This window comes from Paecilomyces variotii (assembly GCF_004022145.1).
Source record: "Paecilomyces variotii strain CBS 101075 chromosome Unknown C8Q69scaffold_6, whole genome shotgun sequence".
In the NCBI taxonomy this organism is placed as follows: domain Eukaryota; kingdom Fungi; phylum Ascomycota; class Eurotiomycetes; order Eurotiales; family Thermoascaceae; genus Paecilomyces; species Paecilomyces variotii.
The window spans coordinates 999,966-1,018,203 of NW_021167145.1; the positions used below are offsets into that span (position 1 = coordinate 999,966).

An 18,238-nucleotide genomic window follows, 5' to 3' on the forward strand; every position below is an offset into this window, starting at 1 on the left:
GGAAGCATGCGCTGTTGCCCTCCTGACATTAACTGCACCCATTTTCACGTGGAACCTTGCAGACTACTTTCAACTTCCTGAATAATCATACCTCTTGAGACTCACAAACAAATATTATCTAAATTTATGCTCACTTATTGAAACCATCATTATTCAAGATGGCTGATGATAACGAAGACCATTACTTTGGGTTGACACCCATCGACCAGATCATGCCGCGTGGATATACACGTATGGCTTTCTGTTTTCCGTTCGTTTCTGATAACCCTGTTCCAGCAATCGAGGCTCTTCAACAGGCGTACAAAGCTACAATCGCTCGTTTCCCTTTCATGGCTGGTACTGTCGCTCTCGAGAGAGATGGAGGGGAGCACACCGGTAGACTCGAGGTGCGCTACAATAACCACGATGTCGAAGAAGCGCACGTTTTCATCAAGAGACTCGAACCCCCCGAGTTTCCTCACACCTACGAAGAGCTGAAGAGCATGGGAATGCCTCCTAGCAAGCTTCCAGGTCCACTCATCTCACCACTCTCTGATTTTCCAGATGCTACCAGGCCTTGTCCGGTCATGGCACTGCAGGCCAACTTCTTACCAGGCGGACTCATTCTGGCCGTCTACACCCACCGCAATGTCACCGATGCTACTGGCACTGCTGTCTTTCTCTATGCACTACGACAGAGCCTGGAGACCCATGGAGATACCCCGATAAACTTACCTGAGTTTGCTGATGACAAGCTGCGACTTCTTCTCACCCCAGGTTTACCACATACTAGTCCGCTGCATGAGCATCCAGAATACACGCTGGATACGGACCTAGTTGCAGTCTCTTCCCCTGGAGCAAGCCCTGGGAAAGGTTCTGACCGCAGAGAGGACGACCCTAGAGTCGAAGAGACGCAGCATTTAAACCAGGGGAAGATATTTGTCCTCTCTGAAGAAAAAGTTGAAGATCTCAAGAGATACTTGGTAAGTCGCGCCTCAGAGGAACAGAGCATGGATCAGGCAGGGAGTAGGACCCAAAGGCCCGTGGTCATGACAAAAGACGACACTCTGTGTGCTCTTATTTGGGTTTTTGTTACTCGTGCTCGTGCTCGTGCTCTGTGGCACACTACCCCTCAGAGCGAATCTCCAGACGACGAGTTATCAAGCTCGCTTAACATGTCTATCAGCATTCGGGGTCATATAGAACCACCAATACCCGCCTTCTATGTTGGCACAAGTGTGGTTTACTCCCAAGCAACGCTTCCAGTGAAGACACTTCTTGGCGCAGACGGTGCAGGCCTCTTCATAGATGCCCAGTCATATTCAGTTCCTCCTAGTGCAGCATCTGCTCTTGCCCAGTCTGCCATCCAAATCCGTCATGCCGTTGACAGAGTGACTCCCTCACATGTCAGATCCCTCATATCCCTCTGCCATTCCACTGCAGATATCCGGCATCTACAAGCGAACGTGCGTTGTGCGGGTGGCCCAGATGTTCTCATAACCAGCTGGAGTGATTTGAATCTCTCAGAGGGCGTGTGGGTTATTCCTGGATTAGGGAATAATGGCAACGTCGAGTTCATTCGCAAGCCATGGAGTCGCCAGGATGGAGCAATGATCTTGATGCCGAGAATTGACTTTGCGAACTACCACGGTAGTGATGATGACGATGCAGATGGCCTGGAGGTCCTTATCCAACTGCGTAAAGAGGCTATGCGTTGTCTGGAGCAAGATACAGGCTTTATGTCCTACGTTACGAGAGTCATTGAGTAATAGTACCGTTTCCGAGAGAAAAGTCGACTATACAACCAATGTCCTGCTGGAAGGAACCAGGAATCAAAAAGAAAAGAAAGGAAAAAAAAGAACGATGGGCAATGAGGTCACTTGAAGTGTTAAAGTGGTAGTTGCATGGCGAACCTGGTCTTGATGTTTGCAACTATGTATGAGATACCACACTGCCTAGAGCGGTAGAAGCGTGTTTATTAAACAAAGAAACGCGTTCATTGCTTTTATGTTTATTTCCATGAATGAAACGCTTGATAGCTATATCAATTCCTCAGTGCACATATAGTGGGGTATCTAAGAACTCCAGTAAAAACTATATAGGCCCACATGCCAAAAACTCCGAACCCAATTACTATATCTTCGAATGCCTTCTGTCTCCAAAGGGTGATTACGCCTCTTCAGAACCGCCATCTTTCATGAGTATTTCTCTTCTCTCCCTATACCACTTCTCAAGACACGCCCGTCTCTGCGACTGCGTCATACCCTCCACAACAAGTGCAAACTCAGTAGCGTTCTTGAATCCGTATTGTTTCGCCATACTGCAGAACTGCCGTTTCATCACATCCTTGGGTGGATGATATTTGAATTTCACAGGTTCGCCATCCTTACGGACGACTAGATCGTCTTGCGAGTCGCGAAACACTTGCACTTCACCGAGCGTCTCCCCGGCAAGTTCAGCGCGTCGACTGAGACGTTCTTCGGTCTTGGACGGACCAATGACTTCGTTATTGAGATGGGTGTATTCGACGCCTGCGCCGGCGAGGATCGCTTGTACGGGGTCGTGCTTTTTGGGGGTCACGCTGGACTTGTTCTTGTTGTTGTTGGGGATCCCGTCTGTGTCGCCGGCGATGAGAGCGGCGAGTTGGCTCATGGCTCCATCTTCATCTTCGTCGTTTGTAGAAGAAGTGAAAGGGAAGTTTTCGTTAGCGGTTTCCTCTTGGTCGATGTCGATACCAATAACTTGTACGCCGGCTTTGCTTTCCGCGATGTTCGTCTTGTTGACGATTTCACGCAGGACAATGTTGTCGTTTTGGTATTCGAAGAGGTTGGATAATCCGAAAATCTCGCCCTTTTGGTCTTTCTTCTCTTGTACGCCTTTGAAGTATCTGCGTTCAGAGCTTGCGTTGTAGCCGATATTAGCCTGTTGCTGTTTGTAGATCTGTCGAGCGTAGACGATTTCCTCGATTGTTCCGGCTGAGATGAGTCGAAAGACCTCCACGTCACGATGTTGACCGATACGGTACGCTCGATCTTGAGCTTGCAGGTCGTGTGATGGGTTCCAGTTTGGATCAACCACAACTACTTTATTGGCGGAGGTGATGTTTAAGCCGACGCCTCCGGCTCGTGTGGAGATAAGAAATACGAACTGCTGGGGATCGGAGTTGAAATCGTCGACGATCTTTGCTCTGTCCTCATAACTCATTGCGCCGTCCAGGTAACTGACATTGTAGCTGGTATGGTTGAAGAGCATCTGCAGCATTTTCAGCAACCGGACGCTATGAGAAAAGATGAGCACCTTGTCTCCGTTTGAGTGCCACCATTTCAACAGCTTTCTTAAAACTTTCCACTTGCCGCAGAATTCGGGGTTGGAGAAGTTCATGATCGATCCTCTGGAACGATAGAGCTCTCGCCATTGATCTGGCACGGCAATCTGCAGCATCTCTAAATCCTTCCCTTGCTTCTCCTGCGGATCTGTGGGCTGGGGGATGAGGATTGCAAGATGATTGCTGAGCTTTTGAAGATTCGCTATTGCGGGAAACACATAGCTTTGCCATTTCTCGCCCGACGGGAGGCGCGTACGGCAGCACCAGCCAGACTTTTTGCGCGATCCACAAGCACACGGCTCAGCCGAGGTTTTGATATATTCAACGATGTCATGGCTGAGGAAATTCTCATAGGCCTCAGCCTGGGTGTCGGTAAGAGGACAAAAGACAACTCGGTCGCTTTTCTTCGGAAGTTGATCCGCTATGAGAGTCTTCATACGGCGAAGGAAGAAGGCAGGCAGCAGGTTTTCGACCAGCTTCTTGGCTGTCTTTCGAGCTTTACTCAGCTGGTATAGTGTTGCATCATGAGATTGCCCGATCTTGAGCGGATCTGATATACTGGTCTTCCAGGTGGTGACCGGCCCCAGCTTCCCGGGGTTCGCCCAATTTAATAGAGTCCACAGTTCTTCGTACTTGTTTTGGATCGCAGTGCCAGTCAAGCCAATCCTGCAGAGAGCATTAACTTCGTTCATGGCATTTGTAGTTTCCGACTTGCGTTCTTTGATGATGTGGCACTCATCTGCAACTACGCAGTCCCATTCAACCATGTTGACGGAGTCCTTGTTCAAGCGGTAGGTTGAGTATGTTGTAATAAGTATCTCCAGACGGCCGGACTTGGCAGCTTGGAGAGCTTCCTCCTTCCTATCACCGTGGAAGACTTCCACATGCCACCATCCCCATCTGTTGAATTCGGACTTCCAGTTTTCAATCAACGTTCCGGGACACACGATCAGTGTCCTGGGATACCATTTGTTTACTGTGCTTCTTCTCATCTTCCGCATCCTCTTCGCATCTCGCTCGTCGCCAGTTTTGCCATAAGCAGCAGCCAAAAAGGCGATGACCTGCACGGTCTTCCCAAGGCCCATGTCATCTCCGAGTATGCCACCTTTCTGGTAGACGAAGAGCTCATGCAAGAAGGCGGCACCTTCGACTTGATACTCTCGTAGCCACTGGGCAATAGGTGCTGGGATCAGACCAAGGGAATATGGCAGTGTTATATCTTTGTATTTGCCACAAGGTCGAATGCTTTTGAACTCCGGTTTCTCCTTCAACGATTCCAGCCGCTCATCGTCAGAGAATGCGACGTCGTCGAAGTCAGGTGGCAACTTCAATCCTGACTGTTTGAGATGCTCCAATCTTTCATCAAACTGCGCACGCCGTTTCTGCAAATAACCCGGCAGGGTGTATTCCATCAACTCATCATCTGATGAGACCTCTTTATACTCTCTTGCCAGCTGCTGCCGTTTGCGAGACGGTCCAGCGTCATTGCTTCTGGGGCGCAAGCCGACGAGAGAATTCTTTCCTGTAGTTCGAGCTTTTCGCGACCCTGCTGCGGCACGTTTACGTTTTAAGCTCTTGCGATTCTTAAATTGCTCGTATGCGGCCGCTCCCTCGTTGAAATCGGAGTCGTCGCTACCACTGTCTGACAAGATCACAGTGGTCTTCTCTGGTGGTGGTTTTATGCGCACTCGTTCTGGGGTGATCCTTTCTTCATCGCCAGTCTCAGAATGGGTATATCGTCTTTCACGCCCTTTGTTTTCACCCAGTTAGTACTGATCTCTCCTAAGGTAACAACACATCGTGAAGGCATACGGGTAGAGACGGTATCGCGGCTCTCCGACAAGTTGCTACGCTCGAGGTCATCATCATCAGTGCTCACTGTGAGGGGATCATAATCTTGCAACCCCCGATCTGATCCCATACTTGTCTGTGTAACACCATGTGCGGGATGTCGCGCCTGAACGTCGCGGGGCAAAGTCGCCGTCGCGTCTCCGAGCTCTTAAATTTCCGAACTGGGAAAAGAGCTTCTGGTTTGATTTTTTGACCGCCCGCACCGGCGAACCAAGATATCCCCGCCGGATTTGCGCCCTCGCTCCCATTGCCCGTTACAACCACAACGTGCGATTATATCTGCTCTAGTGCGCTCTTACGCAGCTAGCTGATTCACTGGACTCCGTTGTTACGGACCATTTGCGATATCTTCGCGGTCAGCGCAACTTTTTCATCCTCCTAGTGCGGTGCCGCCAAAGCCTACGACCCCAAGATTAGACTACTATATCTGCGTTGGTAGACCAGATAGTCTCGCAAGATGCCATTGGATACGTCGACGACATATCCTCTTACGAAGCTCCGCCTCGATGGCCGTCGCTGGAATGAGCTTCGACTGCTCCAGGCTCAGATATCGACCAACCCAGCCAGCTCCGGGTCCTCATATCTGGCCATGGGAAACACTTCGATCATATGCACTGTCCATGGTCCTGCTGAAAAGCTCCGAGGAGAAGCTGGAGGAGCTGGTGGAGGCAACGCTGCTGGAGCGACAGTCGAGGTGGACGTGAATGTTGCCGGATTCGCAAGCATAGATCGGAGACGAAGGGCTGGAGGAAACGATAGGTAAATCCATCGATTGATCCCCTTTATTCTGACCTAGTCTTTCTATACAGGGTCTAACGTGTTCTATAGACAGTCTCTACAGCTCTCCAGTGTCCTTCGTTCCGCCTTCCAATCCCACATTCACACATATCTTTACCCACACAGTACCATAAGCATCCACATCTCTGTCCTATCGGCAGATGGGTCGCTTCTCGCCGCAGCGATTAACGCCGCCAGCCTTGCGCTCGTGGATGCCGGTATCCCAATGCCTGGACTCCTTTGCGGTTGCACTGCCGGTATGAGTGGCAGTGCTTCTACCGCCCGTGATCTGAAAAACGATACCCTTGACCCTCTTCTAGATTTGTCCCTACCAGAGGAGCAAGAGTTGCCATTCATGACGGTCGGGACTACTACGCCAATCCCAGGCGGAGCGGATGCCATGGAGGACGATGACGAGGAGATGAAGGTCTCGGTTATTCAGATGGATTCGAAAGCCCATCTCTCGTACATGGAGACCATGCTCGCCGTGGGGATCGATGGTTGCAAGCAGATCAGAGAGATCTTGCAGGGCGTTATCAAGCGATCAAAGGTGGTCGGTGTCCCAGAGCACGGCAGAGACGACGTATGATTTTGGGATTACGCCAGTGACACCAACGTGAAAAGCGTCTGCTGCATCAAAACCATAATGAAAACCGACCTGGTGGGCGAGCCGTCCGATTGAAAAGCGACGGACGAGGGAGAATGTCGGGGAAAGCCAAAATTCGTCGCGTATGCTTTATCTCACTGTCCTCGAAAGAGCTGCCAGAGCGCTTGAAGCATCGACGACTTTCGAGATCGTCCGACGGTGCCCGCTCTACATGCTCCTCTTGGCAACAAGAAGAGGCCTGCAGATATCCCTCATTTTGCGAGATAGCAATGTGAAGGATCCTCATGCTAAGGCACAAATAATGGCAGGGCGTATACTCCCGCCCACTGTCATGACCGGGGCTCAGTCCGAACCCGATTCTAACAGGGATCATCGGGGCCATTTTATGTATTCATACCGCAATTTGTCGTTCACTATTTCTGCCGTGATGACTACGTGATACGAAAATGAAGAGAGCACTTTGCAATATATAGGAGAAACCGATTGAGCCGGATTGTACTACTACGGACTTTCCGTATAAAACAGAGTGGAGCTAGAAAAGAGAAACAGATCTCTCGCTTACATAACCTGCTCATTACGTTGTAGTCAAGTTAGCTGAACCAGATATAGATAGAGTACGGACTATATCATCGAGGAAAGAACTGCTCGTCGTGAGATAAATAATAGAGTAGTAGTATCATATTATTACTCGCAGTCTTTGGTGTCGTTCGCACGCTATAGCAACTCAACCCAGATGATCCAATCACAGAGCACGGAACCAATTAATCTGCTCAATTGCCCGCAACACTTGTTGTTGGTGTCTTTCTTTGGTCATCAAATCACGAGAATAATCATAACTAATATGCTCAATAATTGCTCACCTCCAGCTTCGTCACTGTGGGTCATACAGACGATGAAGGCCACGAGGTTCTCCGCATACGTTCTACAGACGGAGGATTCCTCTCAGCAGAGCTTGAATTGCCTGTCTCTTTCTCTGTCAGGTTGGTATTGTATGGAATTGAAGGAGGTTAGTTGGTTATAGTACAGTAGTTTCTTCAATTCTGTCAGAACATAGGGAGATAGGAATTGAAGCGTTGCTTGCGTTCGATTTCAATATCCTACCTAGTTCCGCTCTGCATCCCCCCATACCAGGGAAAACAGCAACCACAACCACAACCATAAGCATAATAATAAGATCATAATAATGTTTCAAAACTACTCTAAACACTCACCCATCCATGAAAACCCCCAACGTATGCACGGACTGGCCTACCACTCCCACGCGGCATCGGCCCGGGTGTGAGCAAGTAAGTAAGTTGAAAAGTGGAACTAAAACCACTCACGCGGCCTGATCAAATACTAATTACACTCAATCACACGCTTAGAGCACATCTCGGACCACCCAGCTTATCTTAGTTAAGAAAAGAAAAAAAAAGAAAAGGAAAGGAAAGGAAAGGAAAGGAAAAGTCTGCTGTGTCTTGGCCCTCGTATATATGTACCCACCAGTGCCACTGCGTCTAGGTTAGGTTATTACATATAAGGTCGTACCTGTGCTGTACTACTTACTGCTGCTGCTGCGTATACTCACACGGGCTTATTCTCTGTCCCTCTTTGGTGGGGTTTTGCTTGGAGGTGAGAAGATTGAGGGTTTCGTCGTCTTTAGCCTTTTCGTGTCCAGAGGTAGGACGAGTGACGACTTCGTGTCACGGTCCAAGTGGTTGTCTGTGTACTTGGTTGGAATCATCTTTGCCATTTCGACATTGTTCTGGATACTGCCATTCGGCTATCCTATCAGTGCTAGAGTGGAAGGAATTCACACAAATCGCAATCGAATCGAATGCGCAAGTGAAACGACTATCGAGTGAATAATCGAGATATTCACGATCTAGTCTTTCGAAAAAGAGGAGACGAAACTGGAGCCATTCACCTTTGCTATACTGCTATCCAAGACCCGATATCTCTGGAGAAAAAGAAGACGACTATCGATATAAATAATCGACTATCGAGCTTGAAAACCAGACGATTCCATCAATAATCGACCATTATGGATAACATGACTGGTATGACCATGAGCAGCACGTCAACGGGGATGGCGATGGGATCGATGACTTCAACTGCATCTGCTGCTATGAGCAGCAGTACCGGCATGAATATGGGTAGTATGAGCATGGATATGGGCGGTGATTGCAAGGTTTCGGTGAGTTGTGGTTTCCAGATCCCATAAAATAGTTCACTTCCACGATATGACAAGACTGACATGAATCAGATGCTTTGGAACTGGGATACTATCGATGCATGTAAGTTCCGTCACAGTTATCTCTCCTATTGAATTCTTTCTCTCTATCTTCTTCTATCCAGAGAACTTCATATCCCCTATACTTACTAAAGAAATCCGCACCATTAACCACCCTACGCACCCCAGGCTTCCTCTCCAAATCATGGCACATCACATCCCACGGCATGTTCGGCGGCTCCTGCATCGGTGTAATCTGCCTCGTTCTCGTTCTTGAACTCCTCCGGCGCATAGGCCGCGAATACGACGCCTACATCGTCCGCCGAACCACTATCCAACGATACCATCTCGCTACCACCACCACCACCACAACTCCATCATCTCATAACGCCAGCTGCTGTGGTCCCGAATCCTCATCAGACGAAACCAACGCACTCACAAAACATTCAACCCCCAACGCAAACGCAAACATCATACCTCCCATGGCCCCGATAGGGAAAACAGGCCCGATTCGCCCGACGTTCTTTGAACAATTAGTTCGTGCTACATTGCACATGCTCCAGTTCGCAGTGGCGTATTTCATTATGTTGCTCGCGATGTATTTTAATGGATATATCATTATTTGTATTTTCATCGGGGCGTTTTTGGGTGCGTTTTTCTTCTCCTGGGAGCCGTTGGGGGGTGCGCGTGGGGAGTAAGTATATTCCTTCTTTTCTCTTCGTTTGTTTGTTTGTTTTGTTCTTTTCCCCATCATCAATGATGGAGTGTCTGATAATAATAATGATGATGATGATGATCGCTGGCTAACTGATTCATTAATCGATCTAGGAACGACGCAACTAGCGTAACTGCATGTTGTGGATGAAATGAAAAAGAAAAGAACTTATACCCAGAACACATCCGGGATATTTCCTTTTCTTCATTTCCTTTCTCCCCCTTCTCTGTATACATCTCTCTCTCTCTAATTACCTTCCTTCCTTCTATTCCCCTCCCCTTCTCGGATTACAATCAATACAATACAACCATTTCCTAATAGAAGATAACATGCCTAAATAACCGATCTGATGAAAGATAAAGATCTCAACTTATGAATTTCCAGTTTCAAGACTAGAGCGGAACTGTGCTGTGCTGTACTGTACCTTGCATGGATGATTTAAGAATAGTTTTTTTATTATTAGTATTATTTGATCATTTCAATTATGTGATTGAAGAGAAAGGGATTCGGATCAGGACAATATTGAAGTTCAGTCTAGATCCGTAGTCTTTTCTATTGTAATGAAGGGAATGTGATCTTTACGGGTTTCTGCCTTTCTTGAATCTTCATTCTTGTCTGGAACCTGTGCCATGCTGGATAAGTTTGTGTAGGCGATAGAATACATTAGGTATCTAGATGTATTATAGTGGTGTCTGATAGTAATGAGTTCCACCTGTGTGGATAATGTAATAGACAATCGGAATCATATCTGTTAAGAGGAGTGATAACCGTGTAGAATTTCAATTATAGGGCTGCAGCTGTTACACAGCTGCTGGAAATATGCCATTAATAAGCATATGGTCGGCTACTTATACCAAGCATCAATAACGATTATAGCTGTCGCGTTGAACCATTTCGGCATAAATATCCGAATAGCCTTGGATGCTATACCCCACGCCTTAGCATGCGTCAGGATTACGCATACGAGAATTAATGGAATAGATGATGCCAGATATGCAACTTGTTGCTAAGCTAAGGTAGATGGTATAATCTGCAACTATCGAGTCTCCAAGAGACCCGCCGAAGACTTAGCTTCACAAGAAAGCGTCCGGTGATTTTAACCCATTATTCAGCATTGGCAAAGGCCGACGCCTGCTACCTCAGAGAGCGGACCGTCGTCTGGTCATTTACAGCTCACCAGAGTCAACGATGGTGGGCTTGACAGCAGAGCGGACAGCGCCGGAGGAGCTGCCAAGAGCCTCGATCTCCTTGACAACCTTGAAGGACTCGTCGTCAGCGACCTTGCCGAAGACGACGTGCTTGCCGTCGAGCCACGAGGTGGGGACAGTGGTGATGAAGAACTGGGAGCCGTTGCTGCAGAGAAGAAGTCAGCCATCAAAATGTCACCAGTGTGGTGTATGTATCTGAGCAAGGCCAACTTACGTGTTGGGACCAGCGTTGGCCATGGAGAGAAGACCGGGACGGTCGTGCTTGTAGATGAAGTTCTCATCGGCGAACTTCTCGCCGTAGATGGACTTGCCACCAGTGCCCTGTATTCAAAGAAGAAGAGTTAGTCAGAGCACAGCGCTCAATACAAGATCCGATGGCCAGGGTGGGCTGGACGCCAGCAAACGGCGACGAGACAAGGAACAGACAGCTATGACGAGGAGGAACTCACGTTGCCACGGGTGAAGTCACCACCCTGGAGCATGAACTGGGGGATGATACGGTGGAAGGAAGAGCCCTTGTAACCCTCGGGCTTCTCGCGCTTGCAGAGCTCACGGAAGTTGCGAGCGGTCTTGGGGACGTCCTTCTCGTAGAGCTCGAAGACGATGCGGCCCGTCTTGGCTGTAGAATCGAAGAAACAGCAGCAGTTAGCTTACGATGGCCAATTGAATGATGGCAGACGATGATCCCGAAGCACAAGGCCGATGGGGGATGCCACCACGGTGAGAGAAGCACCAGATGGCGGGGTAATCTCATCGGTTTTTTTTTTTCCTTCATCCGCGGGACGAGGGGAATAGAGCAACAGAGGGGGGGGTTGACTTACGCTCAGAAGAGCCGACGGGGGCGTACTGGATGTCGAAGAAAGCCTTGGTGTTGGACATGATGGGCGAGGATTGATGGAAAGCACGGAAAGGCTGGAGATGGCTCTTGTTGCAATTGAGGATGGAGGAGAGGGGACGAAAGGAGGAGGAAGAGCAAGGTGGGGTTATTGTTGACCTGAGGCTTCGGGAGAACATTGTTGCTTTTGCGCGTTCGGGAGGGGCACGGAGGCTGTGGACGAGACGGCGCGAAGGCTAGAGAAGCGTGCGAGAGTCCGTCAGCCTGTACGGGCCAGACACGAAGCTTGGCTGCTGTCCTGATGCTGCCGCCATCATGATTCTTCCAGCTTCATCGTCTGAGATCTTCCCAACACGTCCGGCTGGTTGGCCCTCAGCTGCTGCAGCACACTGGAGAATGCATTACACGGCTCATTGCCTCGCAGTGGCGGTGGCAGGGACATTGCTCAGCTGCAATAGCCGGACGGAGCTGGACGAAGGGCAAGGGCCCCAATTGATGGCAACGACTGGCAGGGGGGAACTCACTCACCGGATGATTATTCCAGAAGAATTGGATTGAATTGAATTGAATTACACAAGATTCCACACAGCCGGTGAGAGGAACGGCGGAGACAGGCAGACAGCAAAGAAAAATAATAATACAGAAAGCTTTCTACTTGGACTGCTGGTAGAGCTGGCAGCGAGCAGGAAAAACACGTCCATCTAGACTGCCGGAGCTAACCCAATCCTGCACGGGCCTCGGTACGGTCCTGTCACGTGATCTACACCGCCTGCGATCGCTCGGGTGATCTCCCCGGAGACGGACTGATCTCATACATCTCATCAGCCCTTGCCAAGTATCTAGCTGTTGTTGATCGGTCAGATTACACCTCTGGAAGCGACTAGGTATGATCAATCATCACTGAGACCGGAAATACGGTACTAGGGATCGACAGCATATGGCGTGCTCGCCGTCTGCTTAGCCTTTCAATCGTATTGGCTCTACTTTCTCCCAAGGCCACGTAACTTAAATACTTGCTGCGACTCCAAAAACGACAAGATATCGACGGGGAAATGCGCGAGATGGAATATCTTTCTGGTTACCAATCATCCCGCAAATAGTCTGGGGGACACGACACGAATATACCGGAGAAAGGATCAAACAGTCAGCCGCTTGCTGCCGGATCAAAATGACAAGAAATACCTAGGAACAAACACCTAGAACAGGTCTGTATGCCGGCCAGTCAAAAAATAAGAAGAAAAAGAAAAAAGGATCACGCTGAATAGAACACGACATAGGCCATGGGCCCGGTGATGCGAAGAGCCATGTGCGGAAAGCCAAGATTATAAGTCCAGCCCTCCAAAAAGTAGTGGTAGAATAAAACAGTAATAAAATCAGAAGTAGAGATGGAACGGGAATGGATAAAAGGGGATATACAATAATACCTGGATCGCCAGGGACACAGAAGCAAGAATAAGAGATTATATACTCCATATACGCAATTGGATTCGTGCACGTCATTTGCATTCTCGTCCATTCTCGTTGGGTATATGTGGAGAGAAAAAAGTAAAGGCGGGCGAAGGAAAATCGGAGAAGGGGGTATGATTAACCCAGGGTAGATCCCGTGAGTGGTTGGCCAGCGCAAAAGAAGCTGACGCGCTCATCGAAAGTCGTCCTCATCGCTAGCACTGAGGTCGATTTGGTCGACCCGTTGCACAAGCTCCTTGGTCTCCCGCGCGATCTCGAATGCAATGGGCGGCAGCTTGCTAGTGATTTCGCGCAGTTGGTCGGCGTTGGTGACATCCTCGCCTTCAGCGCCAGTACGAGAAAGGCGGTTGCGGCACTCGGCAAGAGTCTGGACGATTGGACCGGCGCGCTCTTGAAGGACTGGGTTGGCGCCGGGCTTGCGAGCGGCATCATCCGTCGAGGTAACCACGTTGTTGACGACGTTGGAAATGGCTGAGATGTGACTGCGGATGGTACCAATGCTGTCTTCACCACGAATACTGGCCACTAGAGCCTGAATGGACTGCACGAGGCCTTCGGTCTGATCCTCGAGATGCAGTTTAAGCTCCTCTAGATCAGTATCTTGAGCTCTCATGCCATACGAAAGCTTCGCTGGGAAACCTTGTCCGTTCAGGATGCCATTGCGTGACCCGGGCCGGCGAGAAGCAGCGTTTCTGACGGACCGCACAGAAGGCGAGCTGATGGCGCTGTAGACGGAATCATTGTTGCTGAGCCGGTTCTGGCTGGGCGCGACACTGAAATAGCCTGGAGATTGCATCGGAGCGATATTGTCATCGTCAGCTTCCTCCAGCTCGTCCGCAGGTGTCGGTCGAATCTTGGCAGCTCGAACAAGCTCTACGACTGCAGCACAGAGATGAGATGCCGCTGCGTCGAGCAAGGAGACCGGCGAAAGGCCATTAGCATGAGCATAGTTCTTCGAGGCGGTAATCAGGTTGTTTGCCGTCGCAGAGACCTTCGTCTTGAGCCTTCCACGCAGCTGACTCGGTTCATTACCTTGGCCGGCTGCCATGTCCTGCGTGATATGACGGACAGCAACAACAACACTCTTCATCTGATCAAGAACCAGTGCAGGCTCCCCAGACCGAGCGATACGGAGGAGCTCGTCAATGGACATCTGAAACCTCGTCACATGGATGTCCTTGACCAGGCCATCTTCCTGGATAAGCTCATTCTGCTTGGTCAGGACCCCAGCATCCGGACGCATGCCTGAGATCACAACCGACGAAGCTCGTAGCTGCCGTAATTGGGTCTTGGCCTTCGCATAGCGGTTCTTCCACTCCTTGACTTCCTCCTCAAGCCGGTGCACATCCCGCGACAGTTGTTCCTCTTTCTCCCAGTTCATATTGCTGCGCTCTGACATCGCCTTCATCTCCTTCAAGAAGTTGGATGCCTCCTGTCTGACCTCCTCCGTAACTTGCTGCTGCTCCTGCATATCAGCTTGGAGAGCCTGATGTTTTCTTTGGAGTTCCTCGAACTGCGCACGCAGCTCACTGTCCCCTGAGCCTCCACGGGAGGCCTCATCCAGTTGCAGCTGGAAGTCTCGCTCTCTGCTCTCGTGTTCCATGCGCATCCTATCAAGCTCCGATTGCAGAGATGTATTAAGCGACTCTGCCTGTGAGACTTTGCTCTCCAGATTCGCTCTGACATCCTCCCACTCCTGCTTTGCAGTGTCGTTTATCTACGGGATACCGTTAGCTAACCACATGCCGTGCCTAATGCCATGTTATTCCGACTTACCTGAGACCTGTCCTGGTCGTCCCGTAACTTGGCAATTTCCTCGTCCTTTTCTTTGACCAACGCTTCCAGCTCATCGACTTTTTCCTGCAGCGACGACACTTGAGACTGGCTGTCCGCCAAAAGCTTCTTGTCTTTCTCTGCAAATGTTGTGCCAGTGCCTGGCCTGCTGCTCTGGAGAACGCCATCCAATCCGAATGCTTCACTGCGTGCGTCATAATCATCTTCTAAGCCACCAATATCGTCGTCACTTTCGACCAACGTGCTCTTGTTAGGAACAATGGTGTTACTCTGGAAGGACTTGGCAAGCGGCCCGTCAGGACTGTCGCCGTTCACGCTAGCAGGACCCAGAGAACCTTGGCGAGGGGGGAAACGACCAGGGGGAGGACCTCCTGATGGATAACCCCTTCCAGGACCTGGACCACGAGACGGTGCTCGCGGTCCGCCTGGGTAGCCGTTGGGAGGATAACCGTTAGAACCAGGCCGGGAGGGAGGATAACCGCGTCCCGCGCCCCGGACACTCGGGGCTGGACTGCCCATACGAGGCATGTCGGCTCCCGCGAACTGAGGAAATCTCCGCTCTAGTTCACAGAAAACGTCCGTGGCCAGGTCCTTGAACCGCTGCTGTTGAAGTGAAGCCAGTTTCTGACGCGCTTGGTTTCGCTTTTCGTGGAATTCCTGCCTGGGTAGTAGATAGGGAGGGATGTCCGGCCTGGGTGACCGTCCAGGCGGAGGCATGGCCTGCTGTCGTCGAACCAGCTCATCGTAGACATCTGTACTGAGTTCGTGGAATTGAGTGGGGGAGAGTCGCAACAACTTGTCTCGAGCCTTGTTGGGCTTCAGGCTCCTGTCGTCTCGATAGGGCGCCTGAAGAAACCGCCTCAGAGTGTTGTAGTGCTGCGCCAGGGACTCCTCCATCTTTCTGTATCGTCTGCTCTGCTGATCTGCCAACGTTCCATCGCTCGATCGTGCAGCCACTGAACTCGGCGGAGATGGATTCCCTCGTGGAGGTCCATTGAGGCTTGGGGGTCCCGGAAGACCACCAGATACTGGAGGTGTCGACAGATTTCCGCGACTCGATAAAGTTGGAGAGAAAGGCGGGTCTATCTTATTGTACTGCCCGATCCCAGACCATTCGCTGCCATCCACTGAAACAGGTGACATGGCTCCGGCGCGGATGCTCATGACGCACCGTCCAATTCCAATCCTTTCCTTCCGTTATGCGATCCCGCAACAGGTGTTGTTATATCCAATCCAATCCAAGATTGTCGCAAAGAAGAAACGTATCAAAACCTCCCAGGCTCCATTCAAACAATGACGTGCTGTCAAGGAGACTCCAGAGTCGGTCCTTGAACGGTACGAACGGTATCGCAAGATATGAGTACACTGCGGTCGTGAGCACGTCGACGTAAATCAGGTCTGATCCGAATTGGCCGAACTACTAAATCAAGGGACCGAGAAGCGCTCCGCGATAAAAGGGAAGGGAACGTGTTTCTTTATGCTTTTGGTTTTTCGCAATGTAGCCACTGCCGTACGAACAAAACGACCGGAGACAAGCTGTTGGCGTCGAAAGTCCAAAAGAGTGGAGGACTAGCAGACAATGAAGGACAAGGTCAAAAAAAAAAAAACAAAACAGCGGCCGCGCTGCAAAGGACATGCGACAAAGAAACAACCAGCATGAACCACAAGCCTGTCGAGGATCGAGAACTGCCAGATACTCCGTAGAAGAGAGAACCCCGTAGGCCTTCAAGCGGTGGTGACAAGTCGGAGACGGGGGAAGGTCAATCATTCCCCTTTTCTGAGAGGGTCTGGGGCTGTTTCGCGTGGTGTAGCGCTGCCACCGTCGAACTTGACTCCCGAAGCGTAGCGCCGCAAGGGATTCGCCCGATCCCTCGTCAGCTCCAACCCCCTAACTAAACCTTGCCAGTTCTTAACCGTCTTTTGCTGTTGAGCAAAGCGAAAAGAGATGCTCGCGAGACGCTCAGTGTCTCTCGCCTCGCGCAGGGGTTCAAGAAGAACAACAATAATAATCCCTTTAGACTACCCGTCAGTTCAGTCCTTTCCGTTCGAGCATCTGATCTAACTTAACCTAACCTCTCCCCTTCTTCAGGGATCGGGACAGTTAGTTAACCTAGATACCTCAGCTCTGCTCAGATTAAGATGTTCCTTTTTTTTTTTCTTTCCTCTCCCTGATCGCTACTCTGCCGGCTTTGACCCGCAGCGGAAAGTTGCCCACGGCCGTTTGCTGAAGTGCACAAACCCCAGCACACTTGCGTACTCTGGAAAAGTCCAGACCGTTCCTCGAAGTCACTAAGTAGGTACTAGGGGCGGACGCTGGTCCGCCCCGTCAGGGCCAGTCTGACTTTGTCGTCTAGAGTATCGCCCAAAGAGAAGAAATAGAACGATCAAGCCCAAGGTGATAGATAGTATCTTAACCCGAGACGAGTTTCCTGGGGAACTTGAATTCAATGCAATACTTTATCTAATCTAGGCAATTAATTCTAATCGTATGGTTGTTGTTTTTTCTCCTCTGAAATAGCAAGGAACTTGTTCAGGTACAGTACAATACGCCAAGAAACGGATTCTTAACGGATTTGATTCTTTCGAAACTCTCATCCTATATAATATGTAATAATAATTATCCATCTAGGTTTAGCATCTATGCATAAACGTTGTGCTCTCTCTCTCTCTCTCTCTCCTCCTCTGCATATTATTTTTCTATCCGTGACCGTACTACGTACGACAGGCAAAAAGAGTTATATTAATCAATACCACGTGTATATTCCCCTGAAATGAAACGAAATCGTTATTTATTTTCCTCTTTCAAACAAATAGATTCAAAACACTCCTAGGAAGAAGACAACATTCTTACCTACCTAGCTAGCTGCAGAGGGCGCGCGCGTGCGGGTAAGGCGTAAAGCGTCGGGGCAGTGGACAGTCACGTAACACGTTCAAGTCAAGGGATACTAGATAGTACTGTAGTTCTCTTTGTTTTTGGCAATTGCAGTCAGTTAGGTACTTAGGATAGTAACTAGGGGTAAAGGGGACGGAAGGATGGAGGGAAATATTCAATTATTGTTAAATATCAGTTCTCCTCTCCTTACTGTGAAATCCAGGTAATGTATATCTGTACGCTAAATATTACTACCATACTGGATTACTGTACACATTAGGTACGCCTTTTATTTGTGTTCCATATGCCCATACATGGTCGACTGATCCTGGGTATCTTTTTTTTTCTTCTCATTTCTCTGCTTTCTCTGCTTTCTTCAGCGGGTTCTTCATTAACTTCTAGCTCTATGCGGAAAACGCAAACAAAAAACAAAGGCACTGGCATTGTACATACATATGGCGCGGCATATGGATGAGGATGGCATATCAAGTCGATCCAGACAGTTCAAGTAAAAAGGAAGACATGATATAAAATAAAAGACGATAAAATCTCTTGCTGGTCATGCAGATTGGGGACAGGCCCGGAGAAGTGGCGGA

General features: G+C 49.6%; 6 protein-coding genes across 6 annotated transcripts; 3 read left to right on the forward strand and 3 right to left on the reverse strand.

Moving 5' to 3' along the window:
* The first annotated feature begins 38 nt into the window (after nt 1–38).
* Nucleotides 39–1,974, forward strand: C8Q69DRAFT_283477 (hypothetical protein). The gene has a single exon (XM_028626934.1). The coding sequence runs from the start codon at nt 159–161 to the stop codon at nt 1,746–1,748; it is 1,590 nt and encodes a 529-aa protein (XP_028484789.1). The 5' UTR covers nt 39–158; the 3' UTR covers nt 1,749–1,974.
* A 1-nt stretch (nt 1,975) lies between these two features.
* Nucleotides 1,976–5,318, reverse strand: C8Q69DRAFT_283492 (putative DNA excision repair protein). Its single transcript, XM_028626935.1, has 2 exons — nt 5,117–5,318; nt 1,976–5,054 (listed from the first exon to the last, which is right to left on the reverse strand). The coding sequence occupies exons 1-2, from the start codon at nt 5,223–5,225 to the stop codon at nt 2,149–2,151; spliced, it is 3,015 nt and encodes a 1,004-aa protein (XP_028484790.1). The 5' UTR covers nt 5,226–5,318; the 3' UTR covers nt 1,976–2,148.
* A 1-nt stretch (nt 5,319) lies between these two features.
* On the forward strand, nt 5,320–6,544 carry C8Q69DRAFT_283452 (exoribonuclease complex, subunit Rrp41). The gene is made up of 2 exons (XM_028626932.1): nt 5,320–5,914; nt 5,984–6,544. Exons 1-2 carry the CDS (start codon nt 5,613–5,615, stop codon nt 6,519–6,521), a joined length of 840 nt encoding a protein of 279 aa, XP_028484791.1. The 5' UTR covers nt 5,320–5,612; the 3' UTR covers nt 6,522–6,544.
* Nucleotides 6,545–8,417: 1,873 nt separating this feature from the next.
* Nucleotides 8,418–9,919, forward strand: C8Q69DRAFT_283517 (Ctr copper transporter family protein). The gene is made up of 4 exons (XM_028626936.1): nt 8,418–8,715; nt 8,785–8,815; nt 8,941–9,445; nt 9,580–9,919. Exons 1-4 carry the CDS (start codon nt 8,563–8,565, stop codon nt 9,614–9,616), a joined length of 726 nt encoding a protein of 241 aa, XP_028484792.1. The 5' UTR covers nt 8,418–8,562; the 3' UTR covers nt 9,617–9,919.
* A 635-nt stretch (nt 9,920–10,554) lies between these two features.
* Nucleotides 10,555–11,924, reverse strand: C8Q69DRAFT_283543 (cyclophilin type CYPA peptidyl-prolyl cis-trans isomerase). The gene is made up of 4 exons (XM_028626938.1): nt 11,496–11,924; nt 11,124–11,293; nt 10,889–10,995; nt 10,555–10,819 (listed from the first exon to the last, which is right to left on the reverse strand). Exons 1-4 carry the CDS (start codon nt 11,686–11,688, stop codon nt 10,633–10,635), a joined length of 657 nt encoding a protein of 218 aa, XP_028484793.1. The 5' UTR covers nt 11,689–11,924; the 3' UTR covers nt 10,555–10,632.
* An 815-nt stretch (nt 11,925–12,739) lies between these two features.
* C8Q69DRAFT_283530 (cell polarity protein) lies at nt 12,740–16,062 on the reverse strand. The gene is made up of 2 exons (XM_028626937.1): nt 14,753–16,062; nt 12,740–14,693 (listed from the first exon to the last, which is right to left on the reverse strand). Exons 1-2 carry the CDS (start codon nt 15,932–15,934, stop codon nt 13,149–13,151), a joined length of 2,727 nt encoding a protein of 908 aa, XP_028484794.1. The 5' UTR covers nt 15,935–16,062; the 3' UTR covers nt 12,740–13,148.
* Nucleotides 16,063–18,238: the final 2,176 nt, after the last annotated feature.

Excerpts from the sequence above, each read along its gene's own strand:
- C8Q69DRAFT_283517 (XM_028626936.1), top strand. The coding sequence starts at position 8,563 with ATGGATAACATGACTGGTATGACCATGAGCAGCACGTCAACGGGGATG. Across the intron at positions 8,816-8,940 it reads CTGGGATACTATCGATGCAT|GCTTCCTCTCCAAATCATGG; the intron begins GTAAGTTCCGTC and ends TACGCACCCCAG. Across the intron at positions 9,446-9,579 it reads TTGGGGGGTGCGCGTGGGGA|GAACGACGCAACTAGCGTAA; the intron begins GTAAGTATATTC and ends TAATCGATCTAG.
- C8Q69DRAFT_283530 (XM_028626937.1), bottom strand. The coding sequence starts at position 15,934 with ATGAGCATCCGCGCCGGAGCCATGTCACCTGTTTCAGTGGATGGCAGC. Across the intron at positions 14,694-14,752 it reads ACGACCAGGACAGGTCTCAG|ATAAACGACACTGCAAAGCA; the intron begins GTAAGTCGGAAT and ends GGTATCCCGTAG.
- C8Q69DRAFT_283543 (XM_028626938.1), bottom strand. The coding sequence starts at position 11,688 with ATGTTCTCCCGAAGCCTCAGGTCAACAATAACCCCACCTTGCTCTTCC. Across the intron at positions 11,294-11,495 it reads CCCCGTCGGCTCTTCTGAGC|CCAAGACGGGCCGCATCGTC; the intron begins GTAAGTCAACCC and ends TCGATTCTACAG. Across the intron at positions 10,820-10,888 it reads GCCAACGCTGGTCCCAACAC|CAACGGCTCCCAGTTCTTCA; the intron begins GTAAGTTGGCCT and ends TCTTCTCTGCAG.
- C8Q69DRAFT_283492 (XM_028626935.1), bottom strand. The coding sequence starts at position 5,225 with ATGGGATCAGATCGGGGGTTGCAAGATTATGATCCCCTCACAGTGAGC. Across the intron at positions 5,055-5,116 it reads CCGCGATACCGTCTCTACCC|GGCGTGAAAGACGATATACC; the intron begins GTATGCCTTCAC and ends GTGAAAACAAAG.
- C8Q69DRAFT_283452 (XM_028626932.1), top strand. The coding sequence starts at position 5,613 with ATGCCATTGGATACGTCGACGACATATCCTCTTACGAAGCTCCGCCTC. Across the intron at positions 5,915-5,983 it reads AGGGCTGGAGGAAACGATAG|ACAGTCTCTACAGCTCTCCA; the intron begins GTAAATCCATCG and ends CGTGTTCTATAG.
- C8Q69DRAFT_283477 (XM_028626934.1), top strand. The coding sequence starts at position 159 with ATGGCTGATGATAACGAAGACCATTACTTTGGGTTGACACCCATCGAC.